At 38.6% G+C, this 24,997-nt stretch overlaps 1 protein-coding gene across 21 annotated transcripts in view; it reads right to left on the bottom strand.

Moving 5' to 3' along the window:
* The window catches only part of hhat (hedgehog acyltransferase), a 210,601-nt gene that overhangs the window by 82,768 nt on the left and 102,836 nt on the right, over nt 1-24,997 (bottom strand). For 13 of the 21 annotated variants that reach the window (XM_069931184.1, XM_069931185.1, XM_069931181.1 and 10 more), the window contains 2 exons: nt 19,228-19,429; nt 8,272-8,416 (listed from right to left, as the gene is read on the bottom strand). In XM_069931184.1, coding sequence (XP_069787285.1) covers nt 8,272-8,416; nt 19,228-19,429 — 347 coding nt within the window. Of the gene's footprint in view, nt 1-4,773; nt 4,809-8,271; nt 8,417-19,227; nt 19,430-24,997 lie in introns of all 21 variants that reach the window. The other 8 variants (XM_069931195.1, XM_069931199.1, XM_069931202.1 and 5 more) reach the window with 3 other exon arrangements.

Below are 24,997 nucleotides of genomic sequence, written 5' to 3'. Positions count from 1 at the left end.
TTAATGCTGGGAAGAACACATTTAGTATATTAGATTCCAGGAATTGCAATTTCATCAGTTAGAAACTGCCCCCCCCCCCCACCCTCACATTCCACCTTAAGCAATCCCTATTTCATAACTGCTCTGTGATTAGTAAGGGATTGCTTAAGGTGGTATGTGAGTGGAATGAAAAAGTTTGAAAACCACTGTTTCAATCATACTTAATTGATTCGTTATGTGCACAGTTTCATCTTTCTTTCTTTGGCTTGGCTTGGCTTCGCGGACGAAGATTTATGGAGGGGTAAATGTCCATGTCAGCTGCAGGCTCGTTTGTGGCTGACAAGTCCGATGCGGGACAGGCAGACACGGTTGCAGCGGTTGCAGGGGAAAATTTGTTGGTTGGGGTTGGGTTTTTCCTCCTTTGTCTTTTATCAGTGATATAACTCCAAACAAAATGGGCAATAATAATTTTTCTCCAGCAAAATATTTCAGTAACAATTGGGCCTAAAGCAGTGGTTCTCAACTTTCCTTTCCCACTCACATACCACCTTAACCAACCCTTACTAATCACAGAGCATTTTGGCATAGAGATAACTTAAGGTGGAATGTGAGTTGGTGGGGGGGGGAGGGGGAAAGGTTTGAAAACCACAGTTAGATGATATGGTGTCAGTAGCCATGAGACAGAAAAAGTACAGGAATCAAGATTTTTCAAACTTGAAAGTAACTTTCAATATTTTAATATATTAACCAAAATATTTCAGAATCAAAGCAGACTTTATTTTTATTATTAGCTATATCCACATCATTCATAATGTAATAATATTCAGCAAAATATTATGCACTAAACAGTCAGTAAAGCAAAATTTCTCTACTGCTGAGGTGAAATTATATGCTGTTGTGGCGACCCACTTACCAGCAAGCAAACCAGCTCTCAAAATGGTAAAAGTGCTGTGGAAAATGCGGGAAATTGACCTGCATCTAACACAGGTTTTTATCTGAGCTGATAACATCACTGATGATGTCACTTCCTGTTCATGTGACAGAAGGAGTGATGTTATCAGCCCAACATGCAAGCCTTTCACTAGACTCCACAGCATGTACATTGACTTCCTCGCATATACGGCAGAAGCCCAATTCCAGTTGGGGCAGATAACATCTGATTCCACGTGGTACTACTATGTAGTAACTGCCCTGGATCAAGAGACAACATGCTGAGTTTCCGAATTTCTGCAGCAACCTCTGGGGAGTGGGGGGGTGGGGCGGGGGGGGGGGGGGGAGCGGGGGGGGGGCGGGGGAAGTGTCTGCTCATCCATACCTTTGGCCTCTCGCGGCATGAACGAGCGGCCTGTTTACTTCACTTGGATGGCTTGGGAGATAAGGACCCCTTCTGTGCTCATGAATGAAATGCTGGCACCAACGGAAGGGCATAGGCCCTGCTTCGTGTCCGAACAGGCTTCCTTGGAGCAGTTGCCAGAAGATATCTGCGTGCTGCTGGCCGATGAGGATTTCAGTGACCCACGGAAAGTCGCGGCCCGTGCTGACATTCTGTGGCAGGCTAAGCAAGAAAGCGTTACATCCATAGGATAGGTCACCAGATCCCGCTCATAGCAGCAGGACCGTGCAACTCCAATAGTAGACTAGCAGCAGGGTCGATCAAATCTGTTGCCAACCGCCAGTCAGCCAGGAGACAACGGGACGAAGATAGCACCTATTGGTGTTTCTACCATCAACAATGAAGTGCAGAAGCTCGCCACTGCTGACCTCCCTGTGTGTTTCATGAAAAACGCTGGGGCCAACCGTCACTAATTGCTATGGCAGCTGGCCATCGAGACAGCCTTTTAGATGTCTGAGAATAGACATTCCAGCTGGCATTTCTTGGTGGATACAGGAGCTGAGATCAGCATGCTTCCTCCTTTAGGATGTGACACATGTAACAGAAAACCCGGGCCATCATTGAAAGTTGCACACTGCAGTACTATCCAGACATTTGGCACGTGTAGAATCCCGCTTCAGTTCGGCGATATTAAGTTTACAAGGATGTTTACATTAGCTGCAGTCGCACAACCGCTACTGGGAGCTGATTTTCTCAGAGCACATGGCCTGCTGGTTGATCGAGAGAGACAAAGGCTCGTTCATACCAACACTTTCCAGTCCTTCGCCCTAGGTAATGCCAAACTGCCAGCCCCACATTTAGACTCTGTTACTCTTTCAGAGAATGAATTTGCCAGGTTGTTGGCGTAATTCCCAGCATAATCATACCGCAATTCACCTCTGCGTTGCCGAAACATGGGGTGGAACACCACATCCCAACCAAAGGGCTACCGCTGCATGCCCAAGCTCGTAGGCTCCCTCCAGATAAACTGTCTGGCCAAAAATGAGTTTGAAAGGATGGAGGACATGGGTATTGTACAATGTCCAATAGCTCCTGGGTATCCCTGCTCCACATGATACCAAAGGCCGCAGGCAGATGAAAATCCTGCGATTATTACCGCAGGTTGAACGAGGTTACTACACTAGATCGAAGTCTACTGGACTTCGCGTCCAACCTGCAGGGAGCCCTCACCTTTTCCAAGGTGGACCTGGTCCAGGGGTATCATCAGATCCTGGTCCACCCAAATGACATTCCAAAAACGACTATTATGACACCCTTTGGCCTTTTTGAATTCAGAACGATGCCTTTTGGGCCCAGGAATGCCGCACAGACTTTCCAACATGGGCAGAGTGGGACGCAATCTCAACTTTACCTTCATATACCTAGATGACATACTTATCACTAGCCACAGTCACCAAGAACGTCTGTTCCACCCGCACAAGCTTCTCATTCGTTTGAATGAGTTTGGGCTGACCATCAACCCAGCCAAGTGTCAATTTGGGTTAGTGACCATCGATTTTCTGGGCCATAGAATCGACAAGCACGGAGCAAAGCCACTACCAGCAAAGGTCGAGGCAATCTGTGCATTCACTAAGCCCACCACAGTTGAAGGCCTCCAGGAGTTCGTTGGATTGGTGAACTTTTATCACCAGTTTCTACCATCAATGGCTTGCATCATTTGCCCATCTTTTCCCAGGTGTCAGGAAAGGCAAAGGATGTCACTTGAGAAGAAGAATCGTCGGCAGCTTTCGATAACGTCAAGGAAGCACTGGCTAATGCTGTATTGCTGGTCCACCCAAGAATGGATGTCCCAACAGCCCTGACAGTGGATGTGTCCAGTAAGGCAGTAGGAGGGGTGTTTGGAAACCATTGGTTTTCCTCAGCAAGCACCCAAGACCACTAGAACTCGTACAGTGCTTTTGATTGAGAATTGTTGGCATTTCAGGTACTTTCTAAAAGGCAGGCATTTCATGGCTTTTACGGACATCAAGCAACTTACATTTGCCTTCACATAAGGTATCAAATCCATGGTCAGCTTGTCAACAGAGACATTTATCATATATTTCTGAGTTCATGACAGCCATTGAACACATCACAGGAAAGGCCAACGCAGTGGCAGATGTACTGTCTCACTCAGCCATACCATACATGCAAACCTTAGCCGAGGGGGTGGATGATGTTGTGCTCACAAAAGCGCAACAGGCAGATGATGAAATTCTGCGTGACAGAACAGGAGACTTGAACCTGAAGCTGGAAGAATTCCGGTAGGCCCAGGGGAGGTCAAACTCCTGTCTATCTATAAGTTGGCCTCGCCCAATCTTTCCGGTGGCCTAGAGGCGGCAGGTACTTGATGTGGTACATGGATTGGCACATCCATTGATCAGAATGACTGTCTGGATGGTATCCAACAGATTTGTGTGGCATGGCCTTTGAAAACAGATCAGCAATTAAGTGAAGACATACACTAATTGCCAAACATTCAACAATTCTCAACACACGAAAGTCCCACTACAATCTTTTAAGTCGATGTATCGGAGGTTTGATCACATACATGTAGACACTATAGGCCCCCTGCTGGTGTCACATGGTTCCCATTTTCTTCTCACTATAGTGGATCAGGCCACATGGTGACCAGAGGCGGTTCCATTGGCAGACATGAATACAAACACCTGCCCCAGGACACTCCTTTCTGACTGGATAGCACCTTTTGGTCTGCCAGCACGCATCATATCTGACAGGTTGTCCAATTCATGTCAAGCCCATGGTCAGCAATGGCCACTCTGCTTGGAACCAAATTGCACTACACAACTGTGCATCACCCTCAATCCAACAGACTAGTAGAAAGGTTCCACAGGCACTTGAAATTGGTCCTTATGGTGTGTCTGGAAGGACTTAACTGGGTTGACAAATTTCTGTGGGTACTCTTGGGTATATGAACGGCACCCAAGGATGATATAGGTGCCTCATCGGCAGAGCTGGTCTACGGCGCACCCCTGATGGTTCCAGGAGAATTTGTTCTAGACTCGCGAGGACTGAAGGAGATCCTTGCAGTGGTCCTCAGCAAGCTCTGTGAGAAGCTCAGTTCTTTAGCACCCATACCAACATCTCAATACAGTTAGGCCAGGTCCTATACACCCCAGAAAGGAGCACAGCAAACACCATTCCAATTTCCGTATGAGCATCACTTCGAGGTACTAAGACGCAATGGTTCGACATACATTTTGGACATAAGAGGTAAAGAAGAAACTTCTGCAATTGACCATCTCAAACCTGCCCATCTGGATACGGACAGACCAGTCCGTGTTTCAAGCGCCTCAGTGGAGAAGAAGCCCGCCAAAACAAAAAAATACAGACTTTGGGGGTCTGCAGCGGGATTGCCGGTGCTGGGGGTGGGGGAGGTGGTCATGTGTCGATCTACTTACCAGCAAGTGAACCGGCTCCTGAAATGGTAGACATGCTGTGGAAAACACAAGAAATTGACCTGCATCCAACAAAGGTTTTCATATGAGCTGATGATATCACTGATAATGTCTTTCATGTCCATGTGACAGAAGCAGTGATGTATACAAGCCCAGCAAGCAAGCCTGGAGGTGTCAGTCTTGCACTAGACTCCACAGCATGTACATTGACTTCTCTGCATATACATAAACTTGACAACGTGTATAGCAATGTCTACAGTACCTCAGTATAGAATATTTTGCTACACTGTTCTCATTCTCTTAAGAGTATTTACCAGATTCTGTGAGCATCACATCTTGCATCAATGAGACATGGAACTACACAGCACAGAAGCAGGCCCTACTGCCCAACTTGTCCATGCAGATAAGATATCAACCAAAACCAGTTGAAATTGCTTATGCTTGGCTCACAACCCTCTAACCTCCCCTATCTATCTACCTGCCCAATTGCCTTTGGCAGTTCATTCCATGCAATCACTGCATACTGTGAGAAGTTGCACCTCAGGTCCATTTTAAATCTTTCCCCTCTCAATTCTAAACTTATGCTCTATGTTTTAGTCATTTCCCCATGGTAAAATAGCCTGATTATTTGCCCTATGATTTTATACACCTCTACAAAGTCACACGTGGCCTCATGCACTCCAAGGAAAAAAAAATCTTAAACTATCCTTATAACTTAAGTCCTCCAGTACCAGAAACCTCACGAATCTATATTGTACTCTTTTCAACTTCCTTCCAAGTACAAGTCAAGAAGTACTCCAAATGTGGCTTTAACAACATCTTGTATATATTTCTCATATATCCTGACCAATGAAGACAAGAGCTAGACACCACCTTGTCTACCCATGTCGTCCCTATGTCTACGTTCCACAACACTCTCTACGGACCAGTAGCTAGGAAGTGTATAGCAGTTACTTGGAAAAATGATGTAGAGTTGAGCATACAGAGGTGGCATAATGAAATTCAACCATGCTTATGTTTAGAGAAAAATCACATATAATTTGAGAAATAATTATTCCTTTTTTGAAAAAATGTGGACTCCATATTTGAAATGTATGAATTTAGATGTTAAGTAAATAGTTTCTTTATATATCATTTTAGTTTGAATCGTTGAAATGATGTATTGTAACTTAACCCACTTTATTTGTGTGTTTTAATACTTTTCTTTTGTATGATGAGCTCTGGAGGGGGAGGGATAGTAAGGGGTGGAATAGAGGGTTGGGGGTATAGGGGGTAATTTAGAGGGATTTTTTTTTGTTTGTGTATGCTTGTATTTTGCAAAATTTTAAATAAACTTTTCCAAAAAAAAACTCTCTATGGACCTGATATTCATTGTGAACGTCCTGTGTTGGTTAGTCTTACCAAAATGCAATACCTTGTGCAAATCTGAATTAAACTCCTTGATCAATTTACGCATTAGATCAAGATCTAAATTTAGTATTAGATAACAGATTAGAGATTTTTTTACAATCTCAATTACATATATTTCCTAAAGAGTATTGATAAGAATTTAATTGAAACAATTTTTCATTTACAATATGATTTAATATTTAACATTTATATGTTGTTGGGAATAAGAGAGGCTCCCTCAGATAAAAATTAAAGAAGCCTGGGAACAGGACCTACGGCTTTTAATTCCGGAAGAAACTTGGAATGTAATTTTCAAATTGGTTAATACCTCTTCTTTATGTGCCTGCCATTCTTTCCTACAATTTAAAAGTAGTCTGTAGGGTTCACGTGTCCAAAGTCAAACTATCTCATTTTTATATGGATGTATCTCCTCATTGTGATAAATGCTACAATGGAGATAGTTTATTAATTCTTGTTTTGGACATGTCAAAGTCTTTAGAAATACTGGATTGAAGTATTTCAAACTTTGTCTGCAATTTTTAAAGTTAATTTTAAACTAAATTTCATAACTCCTTTATTTGGTATTGTTGGAGAGAGTGACATAACGGTAACAACATTTGAGCTACATGTATTAGCTTTTATTTCTCTTATGGCTAGGCAGGCAGTGTTGCTCAGATGAAAGGATGATACCCCACCTAATCATGCTCAATGGCTACATGATGTCATGTCATGTTTAAATTTAGAGAAGATTAGATGTTCAATTTCCAATTTGAATGTAAATTTTTGAACACTGTGGGGACCATTTTTGAATTACTTTTATAATCTTTGATTGTTATGAAGCTAGAAATGTTGACTAAATGAGCTAATTTGTCACTCTGATAAGAATTTTGTCTCTTTTTTTGGCCAAACAACTTCTTTCTTGGTCGTGGATTTAGATTTTCCTTTTTTTTAAAAAAAAATTAATAAAATAGCAATGCAATATAATCTGTTTGATTAAAATGTGGAGTACCTTGGATGAAATTTATGATTTAAGTGCGATGCATCTTTTACATTTTATTATATATCCATATGTACTCTGTATTTTTGGATGTGAAATTTCAATGTTAATAAAAATATTGAAAAAGAAAAGATAACACTACAATCTACGAGATCAGCAACTTTAGCATCACTAGTCGTGCCGCCTATATTGTTGTCCATATTGTTAACATAAATGATAATTAACAGTGGATCCAGCATCAATCCCTGCAGCACACCATTAGTTACAGGCCGAACCAAGCTGATTTTGTATCCAATTGCACCATGGATACAAAATATCCATGTGATCTTACCTTTCGGACCAGCCTACCATGAAAAGCCTTTTCGAAATCCCTATTAATCTGCCATCAATGTTCTTGGACAGCTCTTCAAAAAACTCTAATATGCGAGACACGATATCCCGTGCACAAAACCATGCGGACTATTCCTTATCAGACCTCATCTTTCCAAAAGAAATGAGGTTATTTTGGATAGATGGAGTTGAAAAAAAGCCATTTTCTACTTGAATGGCACAATGAACCACTCTTCCTCCTCCAAATGGTTTCACAACTCAAATATATTTTACTCCCTGCAGCAGTTTTAACACAGTGAAATCGCATAAAATATCCAAAGAGAAATAGTTAGTTATAAAACCATTAGTTCAACAAATCTCAACACTTTTTTTTTTACATCGGTTCCTACACCAAGTGGAATCAGTAAGCAAACCACCTTTCGAGAAACTGAAATTTTGTACGTGCTGATAATAAAGTTCAAATGGAAAATTTCAATGATTCCACTGCAATTTTCCCCAATATTTTATAACCATGTTTAAGTTTACTTATAATAAGGTTTTTAAACTGTCTCAATGTTTAATTCTTCTGTCCAAGCTAATTAGATTTCTGATAACCTGTTAATCTCCTTTGCTTTAGATACATGGTTACAGTTATCAATAATTATCAAAAGTATCCAGCACTTCCTGCTCCACGTTTATAGATCTACAGTACTATTTGTTCATCAGTTTCAGGGCTCATTAGCTTTTAGGAAACAAAACACCACAGCAATTCCAATTTCTTTGGTTTTTAACTGCAAATTAGTTACCTTGTATGAATGTTCTGTTCCAATAGATCCTTCCGACCTCATTTCCACAAATAAAGACCAAGTTGGATAAAATGAGTAGAGTTGTAGCAATGCTCCCCAGTGCTCCATGAACCCGACGCTGCATCCTGGCCGATAAAAATCTTCCCTTAAGACAACAAACAAGAGAAAATTCTTAGCCATCCATGGTCATTTTCTTCTATATTTTCACCCAGAATCTATTCCAAATCAATGATTTACCTCCACAAAGCTCCAAATTCTTTCATTTTTAAGCTTGGTCATTATTCTTCATATAATAATTGCATAGATACAGACCTCTTTACTTTTAGACTATTACTACTGTGGTTTATGGTTTAATATTATAATTTCTTTCATCAAGTCCGATGAGCAATGTCACAACAATTCTATAACATACAAAAAGTACTCCTGCATTATATTCAGGCATGTCCTCTAGCTCAACGTGAACAATGTCACAAGAATACTAATATTTATAAAACTAACATTTGTGGGTTCAAACTTGGGCTTATCTTTTTCTTTAATGTTTACAGGAGTTGTACATAGTAATATGAAAAGCAACCTACAAATTGGACCCCAGTCACTTTTCATGGTGGAAATGGGTGCTGCGTTTTGCACAAAGTACAAATCACAAAACAAAAGAGAATTATGAGAGTGGAACATGCTGTTAAAACATGCTGTTCAGATTTGTGCCCTCTCTCCTAAACCTTCAACTTTTAAAAAGAATCAGCAATGCTACCCTAAACCTATAAGCTACTGGTCTGGTACATTTTACTGTTTATACCATCAAAAATAGCAGAAGTATGCTAAACAAACTGTATTACATTAACCAGTGCCATATTAAAATGACTTGGTTAAAAACTGTGGCTCAAATATCCAGGACATCAAAAAGTTAATTTATCAATAGTTCACTTTCCTTTCAAAGGCAAGGATTAGATATGGATTTTTAAAGACTATGCCACCACTTTAATGTTAGTTCACAAATTAATTTGATCATTTGCATTATATTTTTAGTGTTCTGAACGTATTTGGAATATTTGTCTTTTCACCCCCATGTATCCAGCAGAAATATACTAACCATGAATTCACAGCAACATGAAGTAGCCCAACAAAGCTAGTCCAAATATTAAAGTTTCAGTTGTTCCTTTATGTCTATTAATGTTCTTCCATATTTAGAATCTTATAAAAATTCCTGAAAATTCTGGAGTTACATATTACCAGCTACTGAGGATATAATTGTTAAAACTTGCTTTTAATGTACTGTTTTGCCTTGTGCTGGTCAATCTGAAAAGAATATTAGATACATCTTCAAGAATCTGACAACTCGATTACTTGCTATAAACATCTCAAGATAATTCTGCTTTTTAAATGTAAGGGATATTTAGGTATCCAAGCAACACATCACAAAAATAATGGTCACTATGGATACTTTGAAAGTGAACTAATTTATACAGGGGGATGTGGGGGAGGGGTGGAGTAAAATGTACAGAAACTCTGTTGATAAATTATTCATTAAAAACAACTGAATTCATTTCATTTACAGTTCTAAATAAATCACAAGTGTCCAGCAGAGATGTCAAAGCATCATTTTAATTGAAAAGTATATCTCTGTAATTGTGTGCAGTTTTATTCGACATTAGGCAAATGCACAGTATTAATGCAGTGTCGTAGCTTCAATTTTACATAAAAGGGGGTAGCTGAGTAGATGAATCAACAGAGTTCAAGGCATTCTCAGGAGGGAGGGTGAGCAGCCAGATGTTGTGGTCCATGGAGGGACTAATGACATGGGTAGGAAGAGGTCCTGCAAAGAGTGTTCAGGGAGTTTGGTGTGAAGTTGAAGGACAGGATCTCCAGGGTTGTGATCTCAGGATTGCTACCCATGCTGCTTGCATGAGGTTAGAAATAGGAGGTTAACAGGTGCAGGAGTGGGACCTGTACTGGTGGGACGGTTTGCATCTGAACTGGAGAGAGAAAACTATCCTTGTGGGAAGGATGCTAGTGCTGCTTGGGGATGGATAGGGCTTAGACTAGATTTGCATGGGATGGGAACCAGAGCGCAGAGCAAATAATGGAGTAGAGGAGGTAAAAGATTATGTTAAGACTGCATACAGTGACAGAAATCAAAGGGTTACATGTGGTGGAAATAATGTTCTCAGGTACATCTATTTCAATGCAAGAAATATTGTAGGAAAGGCAGACAAACGAAGACCTCCGCCTGATCAATTACCGAGACCTGTGATAATTCGATGCTTGAATTATTTGGACAGAGAAACAATACTTCGTCTAGCAGTGCAAAATGCAAGACAACGACAAGCTCCGTTAATGATTCAGAATAGTAGAGTTTTTTTAATCCCGATTTGAGTCAAGAGGTTATTCAGCATCAGCGTCGATTTAATATAGTTAAAGAAGTTTTGTGGCGTAAAGGCTATAAGTCTACTTTTCGTTATCCGGCAGTGTTGAAGGTGTTTTGTGGAGATTTTCAATCTCGGTTTTTTGAGAATGAGCGTGAAGCAATGATTTTTGCTGAGTCGTTGCCAGATGTACGAGGACAAAGACATAGTCCACCATTGTCTCTTAAAGAAAAATCTGGTTGTTCTGGAAATGGAAGAAATGGTAGAAACGGGAATGGAAAGAGACCAACTTCTCCTAAAATGGGGTCGCCGAGTTTGGAATCTCTTGGATGAATAGAAGAACTTTCTTATTCTTATTTTATTTATATGTCATTATGATATCTTGTTGTTATTCTTTGTTTGGCTGGGGAGGGAGAGATTTGTTCTATGCTCTATTAGTCATCAGCCACTGGTGGGTGATCCACACCCAAGTTTTGTTTAAGGATTACTACATTTTGGTAGTTTTTTTGGGGTTTTTTTTTTTACTTTATCTTTTTTTTTCATTTTTATTTTATTTAGACTTTAATTTGTGGTTTCTTTTTCTCCTATTGGAGGGCCTATTTACGTTAATATATAGATATTATTAGTTTTTAGTAATATTAGTAGATATGTCAAAGTTGAGGTTTGCTACTTTTAATGTTTGAGGTTTAAACACACCGATTAAGTGTAAACACATTTTGGCGTATATTAAGAAAATGAAAATTGATGTCGCTTTTTTACAAGAAACACATTTGAATGTCAAGGAAAGTATGAAATTGAGGAGGGATTGGGTAGGGCATGTATATTCTTTTTCATTTAACTCTAGGGCTAAAGATGTAGCAATTTTGATACATAAGAATTTATCTTTTGAATTACAATCAATGGAGGAAAAGGCAGGATGTATTTTTAAATTAAATTGTAAGATTTTTAATGAATTGTGGACTTTACTTAATATTTATGCCCCAAATGAAGATGATGAAACATTTATCTCTGATGCATTTTTATATCTGGGTCAGGCTAATGAGAATGTTTTAGTTGGTGGTGATTTTAATTGTGTTTTGGAACCTTTATTAGATAAGTCCCCGAAGAAAGTTAAGAAATCTAAAATGGCATCTCAGGTTCAAGCACTGACGAAAGATCTCAATTTAGTGGATATTTGGAGACATCTTAATCCGACAGAGAAGGATTTCTCCTTTTATTCAGCTAGACATGAATCGTTTTCAAGGATTGATTTTTTTTTTTAGTATCGGCACATTTACAGGGGAAAATACAACAAGCGGAATATAAAAGCAGGGTGATTTTGGATCATTCTTTGTTATACTTTACATATATAACCTGAGAAAATTCAAATGGCCTATTGTTGGAGGTTTAATACAATGTTATTAAAAAATAAGGAATTTGTTGATTTTTTGAAAAAACAAATTAATTTCTTTTTGAAAGAAAATTCTAATTCTGTTCATAGTAAATTTGTAGTATGGGATGCTATGAAAGCTTATTTGAGAGGACAAATAATTAGTTATACTTCTAAAATAAAAAAGAATCGATTAAATCAGAGTCTTGAGTTAGAGAAACGGATTAGTAAGTTAGAAAAGGAGTTTCAGAGAGACGCAACAGAAGATCAGAAAATAGAATTGTCTAGGTTGAAATTGGAATATAAAACTTTGCAATCTTAGCAATTTGAGTGTATGATTAACAGGACTAAACAACGTTATTATGAATGGGGAGAGAAAGCACATAAGGTATTGGCATGGCAATTAAAGAAGGAACAGGTTTCGAGGACAATTAATGCTGTTAGACGGAATTTGTTTATAACGTATAAGCCTCGTGAGATTAATGATGAATTTTGCTCATTTTATAAAAAGTTATATACATCTGATGGAAAACAAGAAAATGGATCGATTGATCTTTTTTTAATCACAGTTGAACTTACCGACATTAGAGGATGTAGATATACAGGAGTTGGAAGCACCATTTACTGACTCGGAAATTAAAATGACTATGATGGAAATGCTGAATGGTAAATCACCTGGTGATGATGGATTTTCGGTTGAATTTTATAAAATTTTTTACGATGACCTCTCTACAGTGTTTGGAGATGTACTACGTCAGGTTGGAGAACATTATGAATTGCCTGAGTCTTGTTCTAGTGCTTTAATTACAGTAATTCCAAAGAAAGATAGAGATCCTTTGAAAGTATCTTCATATCGACTGATTTCGTTGTTGAATGTAAATTATAAAATTATAGTTAAAATTTTAGCAAATAGATTGGCTAAGTTTTTACCTAAGCTGATTCATATGGATCAAACAGATTTCATAAAGAATAGATATGCCTCGGATAATATTTTACATGTGATTAGTTTGATTAATAGATTTCAACAATCTTTAGACCATCCAATATCTTTAGATGCCGAAAAAGCGTTTGATAGAGTTGAGTGGAATTTTCTGTTTAAAGTTTTGAAGAAATTTAAGTTTGGTCCTTTTTTTATTGGTTGGATTAAGGCTTTATATAGTAAACCAGTAGCTCGAGTATTGACGAATGGTTTGTTTTCGGAACCGTTTAAACTGACCCGATCTACTCGTCAAGGTTGTCCTTTATCACCAGCTTTACTTGCGTTAGTGATCAAACCCTTGGCACAGTTGATAAGACAGAATACACAGATACAGGGTATGAAAGTTTTAGCTGAGGAATATAAAATTAATTTATTTGCTGATGATGTATTGGTGTACCTAACAAATCCAGCTCAATCACTTTTGCATCTGAAGGAGTGTTTGATGCAATATGGACGTCTTTCTGGATATAAAGTTAACTTGGAAAAAAGCAAAATATTACCGGTGAGTGAAGGAGATTATTCAGCTTATAAAAACATTCTTAATTTGAAATGGATGGATCGAATTAAGTATTTGGGTATAATCATGGATGTTAATTATCAATCTTTATATAAATTAAATTAAAACCCAATATTATTAAATTAAATTTAATTTAAAAAATTAAAACTGATTTGATTAAATGGAAAGATCTGCCTATTAATTTATTGGGTAGAATAAATACAATTAAGATGAATATTTTTCCACGAATACAATATTTATTTCAATCTATTCTGTATTTACTTGATAATATTTTTTTTTCGAGATTTGAATTCAATGGTTAGGGAGTTTTTATGGAGCTTAAATTTTCAAGAGTCACCTTGAATAAATTAACTTGGAAATATGACCTAGGGGGACTACGTTTACCATATTTTCAAAATTATTATTAAGCAGCCCAACTTAAATTTATTAGTTCATTGATGGATTTGGAACGGCCCCCTAGTTGGGCCAAAATTGAGATGGCAAATATTTTTGAATTTGAAATACATCAATTTTTGTTTAGATGGAATGTAAATTTGTTACAGCAACATAATGTGCCTATATTGAAACATTTAATGAAGCTGTGGACAAAGAAAATGATAGGTTCTAGTGGTGAATTGTCGGTCTTGACTCCATTGTATAATAATCAACTTATTTCTTTCTCAATACATAATCGGTTTATTATATTGGAGATTTAAAGTTGTGAAAAATTTGCGAGATTGTTTTAAAGAAGGTAAATTTTTATCTTTTGATCAGATGAGGGACAGTTATGGTATTGATAAGAATTCTTTGTTTCTTTATTATCAAATTCGATCTTTGGTAAAGCATGAGTTTGGTAGAGATATGATTTTACCTGAAATGACTAAATTTGAGACTTTTCTTATGAAGGTACCAGAGAAGGGTTATATTTCAGTTATGTATAAAATATTACAGGATTGTATGGATAAAAAGGGTTGGGATAAATCTAAAGGTAAATGGGAAGCAGAAATTGGTTTTATTTTTTCCGAGGATGATTGGTCAGATATTTGTTATGATAGTGTAACTAGACTGATAAATGCACACTATGCAATGATTGATTATAATTTTTACATCAATTATACTTGACACCTGAAAAACTAAAAAAGTATGGTTTTCATGAATCAGATTTGTGTTTTAGATGTGGTAACACTGTTGGAACTTTTTTTCACGCGGTTTGGTCATGTGTATATACATATATATATATATATATATATATATATACACACAATCTTTTTGGAAGAAAATACAATTGTTTCTGGAATACCTGTATAAGATTAAAATACTTTTAGATCCGATAGTATTTTTATTGGGTAGTTTGCTACCTCTGAAAGGTCTGGGATTAGATAAATTTCAACTTGCTTTTGTATATTTAGCATTATCTGTAGCGAAAAAATGTATTGCTAGTACATGGAAAGATACAAATATGATTGATATTAATAGATGGCATAATGAGATGAAATATTGCTTAATAATGGAAAAAATCACATATGTTTCATGAGATAATTATAGGTTTTTAATTAATAAGTGGTTGTTATATTCAGAATATTTACATTTTGATTTACATTGATTAGATTTTAATTTTTCTTTATTTATTTTTTCTCTCTTTTTGGCTCTCCTTAGGAGAGTTGGCTGAAAGGGGGGGTTCTCTTTTTTTTTCTTTCTTTTTTCTTTTATATATATAAAATATATCATTCATCTTGAGTTTATTGTTATATATGTTACTTATTATCTGTATTTTGAACGAATAAATAAAGTTTAAAAAAAAAGGAAAGGCAGACAAACTTACAGCATGGATTGGCAAATGGAATTATGTCATTGAAGCCCTTAGTGAAACTTGGTTGCAGGAGGGGCAGGACTGGCAGCTCAATGTTCAGGGTTTCTGTCTTTTCATGCGCAATAGAACAGGAAGGATGAAAGGGGGAAGAGTAGCATTGCTTGTCATGGAAAATATCTTAGCTCTTCTCAGACAGGATAGACTAGAGGGCTCATCTACTGAAGAATTAAAAAGGTATGACCACCTAATAAAGAGAATTGAAGGAGGAAATCTGCAGGGAGATAGCAGGCAGCTACAGAAACAAAGTTGTGATTTTTAAATGCAATTTTTAAAAATACTTAGACATATAGCATGGTAACAGGCCCTTTTGGCTTAGAAGCCCATGCCACCCAATTATATCCAATTGACCTACAACCCTGGTATAATTTGAACAATGGAAGGAAATTGGAACACCTGGAGGAAACCCAAGCAGGCACGGGGAGAATGAATAGACTCCTTACAGACAATATGGGATTTGAACCTCAGACCCAATCACTGGAACTGTAACAGTGTTGCACTAACAGCCACACAAACCATGGTAGTAGTTAATTTTACCTTCCTCATGTTGACATACTGTAAAAGGGCTGGATGGCTTAAAGTTTGTCAAATGTGTTCAGTAAAAGTTTTAAAAAATCAATACTTAGAGATATTGACAAGACAGAGTACAATACTGGATCTCCTATTAATGAACGAGACAGGACAGTTGACAGCTGTGTAGGGAAACAATTTGGGTCCAGTGATCATAATGCCATTACTGTAGTTTTAAGATAATTATGGATAAGGATAGATGTGGTCCTCAGATTGAAATTACAAATTGGAGAAAGAACAATTTTGAGGAAATGAAACAGGATCTAGAAACCATGGATTGGGTTAGGTTGCTTTCTGGCAAGGATGTGCTCACTAAGTAGAAGACCTTCAAAAGTGACATTTTGAGAGTATAGAGTTTATATATTCCTGACAGGATTAAAGGAAAAGTTAACAGGCATAGAGAACCTTGGTTTTTGAGGGATATTAGGGATTTGGTTAAGAAGAGAGAGGTTTATAGCAGATATCGGTAACATGGAGCAAATGAGATACTTGTGGAGTATAAAAAGCTGGAAAAAAACGAGTGTAATCAGAAGGGCTAAAAGAAGAAATGAGGTTACTTTGACAAAAAAGGTGAATAAAAATTCAAAGGGCTTTATAAGTATATTAAAAAGAAAAGGATAGTTATGGAAAATAATTGGTCCTCTTGAAGAACAGAGTGATTGGCTACATATGCAGCCATAGAAATGGGGAGAGACCTTGAATGGTTTTTGTTTGCATCTGCATTTACTCAGAAAATTGGCAAACAAGCACTGTGGTCATGGAACCTACACAAATTAAAAAGGAGGAGGTGCTTGCTGTTTTAAAGTAAATAAAGATGGATAAATCCCCATGCCCTGAAAGATATTCCCTCGGACTTTGAGGAAGGCTAGTGTAGAAACTGAGGGGCCCTGGCAGATTTAAAATGTCCTTGCCATAGGTGATATGCCGGACGTTTGGAGGCTGGCTCACATTGTAATATTGTTTAAAAAAGGCTACAAAAATAACCAAGGAAATTATACACCAGTGAGCCTACCTTCAGTGGTAGGTAAAAGTTATTGGAATGTCTTCTAAGGGATCGGATATACAAGTATTTGGATAGTTGGGGACTAATTCGGGATAGTCAACATGGCTCTGTACGTTCAAGGTCGTATTTTAAAAATCTTGGTGGTTTTTTGAGGCAGTTACCAGGAAAGTTGATGAAGGAAAGGCTGTTGAAAGATGGGACACCAAACAGCAACCTGTTAAAACCCAATATAATTGTTTATTTTTTAAAAAAGCTCCAAAGGGGGGTGGATTGTTGGGGGTGTTAGGTGGGAGTGGGGGGAAGGGGGGGGGTAGTAGGAGGTATTTTTTTTAGATAAGTATATTGTATATGTTTATTTTGTAAAATTCTTAAATAAAATTTTCAAAAAAAGAGGAAAGTCTGTGGATGTTTTCTACATGGACTGTAGTAAGGCTTTGACAAGGTCCTACATGGAAGCTTAGTCAGAAAGCTTCAGTCACTCGGTATTCATGGTGAGATAGTAAACTGGATTTGACATTGACTCTATGGGAGAAGCCAGAGAGTGGTAGTGGATGATTGCTTCTTTGACCGGAGGTCTGTGTCTAGTGGTGAGCCTCAAGGATAGGTGTTGGGTTCAATGTTGTTCGTTATCTACATCAGTCATCTAGATGTTAATACGGTAAATTGGATCATCAAGTTTGCAGATAACCCAAAGATTGAATGTGTAGTGGTCAGCAAGGAAGGCTTTCACAGGGATCTGCACTAGCTGGAAAAATGGGAGCCATTTTAATTCAGATAAGTGTGATGTACCACTTTTTGTAAGGACAAACCAAGATAGGGCATAAACAGTAAATGGTAAGGCACTGAAGAATGCGTTAGAACAGAGGGATCTGGGAATACACAATTCCCCGAAAGTGGCATCACAGATAGATAGGGTGCTAAAGAGGGTTTTTGGCACATTGGCCTTCACAAATCGAAGTATTGAGTAGAGAAGATGGGAAGTTAAGATAAAGTTGTACAAGACACTGGTGAGGCCAAATTTGGGAGTTTTATATGCAGTGTGTACAGGAAAGATATCAATAAAAATCAAAAGAGGGCAGAAAATATTTATTTGGATTTTACCTGGACTTGAGGAACTGAGTTATAGGGAAAGGTTAAACAGGTTAAGATTTTACTTCCTGAAGCATGAGGGGGAAGATTTGATAGAGGTATACAAAATTATAATGTTTGTAAATAGAGTAAAGCAAGCAGGCTTTTTCCATAGAAATTAGATGAGAATCAGAGGACATGGGTTTAGGATAAATGGGAAGAAGTTTAGGGAGAACATGAGGGGGAAAATTTTCACAAAGAGAGTGATGGGAGTATGAAACAAGCTGCCAGCTGAAGTGGTGAATGCGGGTTCAATTTTAACATTCAAGAAAAATGTGGACAGGTACGTGGATGGGAGGGGTATGGAGGGCTATGGCCTGGGTGCAGATCAGTGGGACTTGGCAGAATAAGAGTTTAGCACAGACTGGAAGGGCTGAAGGCCTTGTTTTCAGAGCTGTAATGTTGACTGGTTCTAAGAAACTCTTAGGAATAGTAGCAAAAGAAGAATTCAACCAATTCACTTTTAAGCAGTTGGTAACAGTTAAATGGCACTGGTGAGGATCTTTCTTGCGACTGAAGGTGTTTGATCAAGCCAGGAGTGCCCATTATCTTATCATCATTCAAAAATGGCAGAACTGCAAACTGTTTATGATCTACATACTTCCAGAGGATAGTCACTGCACACTAGTTAATATCCACACCAATTTAACCAAGCCTATGCAATCACTGCCAACACCATTTTGAAATTCAAGGAGCAATTACAGCAACCAAATGATAAGTAGATATTATTAAACAAGGTGTTTGGAAAAATAAAATTGTTTTCTTTATTCCCATCACCTCCCCTCTTCTTAGTCACTAATTGCACTAATTAAACAGCTTAGCTAAATTATATTTTCAATGATTATGAACAGATTACGATTTCAAGCATTGTTGGTGGCAATTATTATTAAGCAAATCTCTAATTTATATGAACTTTAGGATTGTGCAACAAATAGCAATAATCACCTTGCATTTAGCTTACATTTACCTGTTTTTGTGTTTTATGTGGCATTATTATGGAAGATTAATTGAGAAACTGGTATATTTACAAATTAGTTATCATTTCCCAAATGGTTTTACAATTGCTCCTCAGGATGAGACAAATAAAACATTTCTCAATTTAAATTGCAAATTAGAAACACTTTAAAAAAATCAAATTCTTCCAACACTTTCTTCAGTAAATGCATAGATGTGACACTCACAATGATCTCTTGAGCAGGTGAACTGGAACAAATCATCTTCAGTATATTTTCTATCATCACTCCAACCCAGTTCATAACTGCCCAGTATAGCATGAAACTATGGCCACCATGCCAGTAACATACAAAACTGAAGGCCATGGCAGAGGAAAACATCATTCTTAGTAAACCATGCTGCGACCCTCCTAGAGGAACATATATGTACCTGCAGGAATAAGCCATTTGTGATTAATACAAGATGTTAAATTACAGCCTATCACAGGCAAATTATTGAAAAATTAAACCAAAAGGAAGAATATAACCACATTGATACCAAATTATCAACCCCAATATTAATCCTGCTTGCCCTGCTGGAAAGCAGCCTACATAATCTGTCATTTTAATGACACTTACTTGGGTTACTAAAAAATTATGGTTCACAGCCTCTCACCACTTGTTAAACTTGGAGTGCATTGACATAATTTGTCTTATGAATGCTGGTTACATTTATTTTTTTTGTACACAATTCTTTTTTAATAACTGCTGGTGGAATGACTCAACAAAGCTACAATTGACAATCAGTCTATGGTCTGATGCACTACCAGACTGAGACCACCTACAAATTTGAGGAACAGCACTTCATCGTGCATCTAGGCACTCTCTAACCAGATGGCATTAAAATTGACCTCCAGTTTCCATTAAAACACCCCCCCATTTTATGTCCACCTGTTTCCTTTCCTCTAGCTCTCTCTCGCTCTCCTTTTCCCTTAGTATCCTTTCACAGAGCTGAAATCAATTCTCACCTTTCTACTTATCATATCCAATTAACATCTTTTATCGGTTAGTCTGTACTCCTCATCTCATTCTTCACTCTTTCTTTCCCCAGACTTTAATTCAGACACTAGCCTTTTTTTTTTACTCATACCTTGAGGAAGAGCTCAGGCCTGATGTTTTGACTACAAATGCCCAAGTTTAATCAGCCCAAGTGTACATCGCAGCAACGCCAATCAGATCAGGTGGGAATCATTAATTTCAGTGAAATCCCAGAGTTAAAGACTCAGCTCTTGCTTTTATCATTGTCACTGCTCTGGCTCCTTCTCCCACATGAAGCCAAAAATCAGAGCAATACTAACCGAAACGAAAAATGTTTCACCTGCTCTAAACATTGTACATTTAAATGTTCCACGATGCATCTAATCTAGACAATGTTACAGAGTTCTGTGTTGTGTATTGGCCTATATGTTGTGTGGTTTTATGTTAAAAAGTGACAGTTTGCCCTTAGAGAGCCAAGATGAAGGTGCACTGCTGAGAGAGTGGGAGACGGACTGAGCATGTGCAGAAAATGGAAAAAAAATTCTGGACTTGGACGATAAACCACCACTTGGTGGTGCTGTGGAGTGGAAGAAGGCCCAGAGCATGAGTCATGGTCTGGAGGACAGTTTAGAATGTTGGGCATTTTAAAAGGGATGAACATTCTGAAGGCAGCCAGAAGGATCCGGACCAAGTCATTGTTCCTCTCTCTGCAAGCAACACAAGACAACTTTGAATTTTGTGCTCACCCTCTCTCTCAAAGATCTTTTGGCTTCAGTTTACCAAACAAACTGTATTTTGTCTATGATCTTTGCTTTGGTTGAGATCGAAGTTTTGTGAGTCTTGTGTGTTTTGTGTTTGTTTTGTGTCTAAGTTTTTCTGTGGGCTGGTTGGAAATATAACAGACTTTAATTACATATGTTATATTTAGGCTGGGGAATTTATTAGTTTTACACTGTTATAGGAATTTGCATAGTAACCAGTGGGCATTGTTATAAAAGGGGGGATTTTGAATGAAAGATTGAAGGTAATTTTTTTGTTAATAAAGTAATTTTTCTTCTTTACCCCTGTGTGATATGCCTTCTTTGTGGTTGCTGGTTTGATCTTGTAACAACAAGTATTAAAAAACATCACAGATAATTAGGTACAAATTTTTCTTTGGATGAACTACAATCACATGACCTTGGGACCTCTTCAGGAGAGTTTATAAGAGTAAGTTGCAGTTAGCAAGCAAGTGATTGGAGGGTCTGCAATCAAGTGACTTTAGGGCCTCTTGCAGAGAGAGTACAAAAGTCAGTAGCAGCTAGCAAGCAGGAGATTGGAGGAGCTGCAATAACGTGACAAGGAGTTCTAGTGGAGCATCACCATAAAAGTGAGGAACCATGTGGCAGAGTGGCAAGTGTGTGAGTGGCTCAGTCTAGGAGTGATCGTTTGAAGCTTTGGCTTGAGAGGATCAGTATAGGGTAGTTGCTTGAGGCTTTGGCTCAAGAAACTCAGTGTATGAGTGGTTGTTTGAGACTTTGGCTCAAGAGGTTTTGACGAGAAGAGGCTGAAGACTAGATTACCTGAATGAAGTTAATGCCAGGTGTGACCTTTGCACAATGTAGACGTCAGCTAGAGTAGTGGAGTGCTCCGAATGCAGGGTGTGGGAAATCTGCGACAGCACAATTGTCTCTAATGACTACGCCTAAAAGAGATGCATCCAGCTTCAACTCGTGACACACCGAGTTAAGGAATTGGATCTAGAGATGGATGAACTCTGGATTTTCGGGAGACAGAGAGAGTGATAGACAAGAGCTTTAGGGAGAAAGTCACCCTGAAATGTCAGGAGGCAGGTAGCTGGGTGACTTGTTATAAAAGGTAAGGGGAATAAGTAGACAGTGCAGAACATCCCTGTGGCCGTTCCTCTCAACAATAAGCATACTGTTTTGAATACTGTTGAAGGGGACAATCTACCAAGGATAAGTCATAGAGGTCATGTCTCTGGCAATAATCTGGCTCTTTGGCACAGAAGGGGAGAAGAGGAGAGTGATAGTGATTGGGCATTCACTAGTTAGGCAAACAGTTAAGAGATTGAGGATCCTGGATGCCTTCCAAGTGCCAGGGTCAGGGTCATTTCTGATCGAGACCACAACATTCTCAAGCAGGAGGGTGAGCAGCCAGTTGTCGCGCTCCACGTTGGTACCAATGACCTAGATAGGAGTGGGGATGAGGCCCTGAAGAGGGAATATAGGGAGTTAAGAAGGAAGCTGAAAAGCAGGACCTCAAAGATAGTAATCTTGGGATTGCTGCTTGTGCCACACGACAGTTGTGGTTGAATGAATGCGTGGCTGAAAAGTTGGTGCAGGGGTTTAAAATTGTAGATCATTGGGATCTCTTCTGGGAAGGTCTGACCTGTACAAAAAGGACAGGCTGCACCTGAACTAGAGAGAGACCAATATCCTGGCAGGCAGGTTTGGGAGAACTGTTGAGGGAGATGGGAACCAGAATGTGAGGGTAGAGAACAGGGCAAAAGTTGAGAAGGATGATGGAATGTGTTGTGAGATTCTGAGGAAGGAAAGGCAGGGAGGAAGCATGAATGCAATCAATTTGAAATGTGTGTATTTCAATGCAGAGTATTAGGAATAAAAGGGATGAGCGTGGTTAGGATGATGTGAAACTACAATGTGGTGACCATTAGAGACTTGGCTGGGGGATGGGCAGGATTGGCTGATGCAGGTACTGGGGTTTAGGTGTTTTAAAAGGAATAGGATGAAAGGTCAGAGAGTGGGGGAGGTTGGGGTATCATTACTGGTCAGGGTTAGTATCACAGCCGTTAAAAGGGAGGACACTGTAGAGGAGGTGTCTACTGAGTTGGTGTGGATTGAAGTCAGAAATAGGAAGGGAGCAAACACTGTATTGGGATTAGTCTATAGGCCCTCCAGGTAGACCTCAGGACAGAGGAACATATTTGGGAATGGGTAGCTGGGGCATTGGCTATGATCTTTGAGTCCCCCTTGGCCACAGGATTGGTGCCAGAGTATTGGAGAAGGGCAAATGTTGTCCCCTTGCTTAAAAAATGTGATGGGAAGAATCCTGAGAATAATGGACCAATGAGTTTTGCGTCAGTGGTGTGCAAACATTTGGAGAGGATTTTTAAGGCTTTGTGAAGGAAGGACATGACTCAAAAGGCTAATTGAGTTTTTGAGCCGGTAACTGAAGAAATTGATGAGGGTAGGGCAGTAGATGTGGTCTATATAAATTTTAGTAAGGCATTTGACAAGGTCTCTCCTTGAGAGTCTAGTTTATAAACTCATGAGGCATGGAACCATGGAACCTTGGCTGTTAATTTTAAAAATGGCTTGTATATAGAAAGCAGAGAGTAGTAGTGTATGGAGGCCCCATACTGTGTTGTAATGTTCTATATATATGTATGTTGCTAAATAGCCTTAAAATCAGATGGCTTGGTTTTGCAAACCCCACTGTCACAAGTTACATCCTGGGCCAGGTTGTCCAATATGTCAACTGACTATTATAGTGGTATCTAGAACCATAGAAGACCACAACACAGAAATTGGCCCTTCAGCCCTTCTCATCTGTGCCAACCTATTATTCAGCCTAGTCCTGTTGACCCGCCCAGCAAATGGGCCCAATTTTCTTCAAATACTGGTTTTGAAAGTAACCTTTTGGGAAAGTCTTAATTTGTTCTCCATCTTTCACTTTTGTTTTGACATTAGTCAAAGAGCAAATAAATGAAAGGATATGTTGAAGGATGAGTAAAATACATCTAAAATGAGACACTATCTTCAAGGCAGGCAAGATTTATTCACAAGTCGAACCTGAGGATATTTTAAAGCATCTTATAACCCTGAAGTTGATGTCACTCACAGCATGATGGGAATGGTTGCATATTTTTCAAGGCCTTGATGTGAACCCCACTCAGCCTGTGTGCGTGAGAAACGCAAGATTCTTCTGTATGCTGCTCTTTGACTACTGGATGGTGTTGGTCTGGAGTTTAGTCATGAGGCTGAACAGCTTCCAATTAATTGTACGATTAGTTTTGCACCCACAGGTGGCTGATTGGAGGTGAGATGCAACATTGTGACAAGAAAGATTATGGAAGGGAGACATCACATGCTGTAGAGGAGGAAGGATGTGGGTTCCCAAAGCTCTGGGTAATTATAAAATAAAAGGAAAATAATTTATAGTAATTTAAATGGGAAGAAAAGGAAGAATAGACTGTGATGAGGTATATTATATATTAATATATCTTTAAAAGAGTTTGTGGGGGTTTAATGTTGGTCACCACAAAGACAGTAACACTTCACAGAAGAAATCTCATTTAAAATGCTTAAGGAGAGATGTCATGTCCACAGTGACTTTACAGAAACTTTGAAGAATGGCCATAAGGACTTCACAAGTAGGTGTTTATTGGACTGATGCTGTGGAGTAAATGGATTATTGTTTTAAAACCAACAGATACCCCAAAAGAAACTGATTCCAGTGTCAGCAATCTGTCTGGTTGCTGTTTGCTGTTCTAAGGGAAGGGGGGTGTCATGTGGTTTTGCAAGCAGAGAGAGAGAGAGAGAGAGAAAAAAAAGACCAAACAAGATTCTTCCCTGAAAGAGAGAGAGAGAATGAGAACCGACTTCTGCAGTGGCTTTTGGAAGCTTGTGGAAAACCCATTTTGAAGATGGGATGCGAGTTCAGCCTGTTGAAAAACCCTTGTAGTCCTTACGACAAGGGTCCTTACTAAATGGCCGGCTAGAGTGTTTCTCCTGAAATAAGGGAAACAAGAGGAACTCTGTGGTGACCTGGAAGAAGAGGTTATCATATGGAAAACCCTGATAGGGCAAGACACTGAAGTGATTGATGGAAGTAAATCAGTTTGTGTGTGTTCAATGAGCAACGGATATCTCGCTGAAATGAACATGAACCTTCCCGAGCAGTAACCATTCAACTTTAAATGCCAGAGCCTGGTGAAAATTCATAAATGTTAAATTCT

Source organism: Narcine bancroftii, chromosome 4, assembly GCF_036971445.1.
Source record: "Narcine bancroftii isolate sNarBan1 chromosome 4, sNarBan1.hap1, whole genome shotgun sequence".
Lineage (NCBI taxonomy): Eukaryota > Metazoa > Chordata > Chondrichthyes > Torpediniformes > Narcinidae > Narcine > Narcine bancroftii.
The sequence above is the reverse complement of the archived record's forward strand: the minus strand, read 5'-3'. Positions and strand labels throughout refer to the sequence as shown.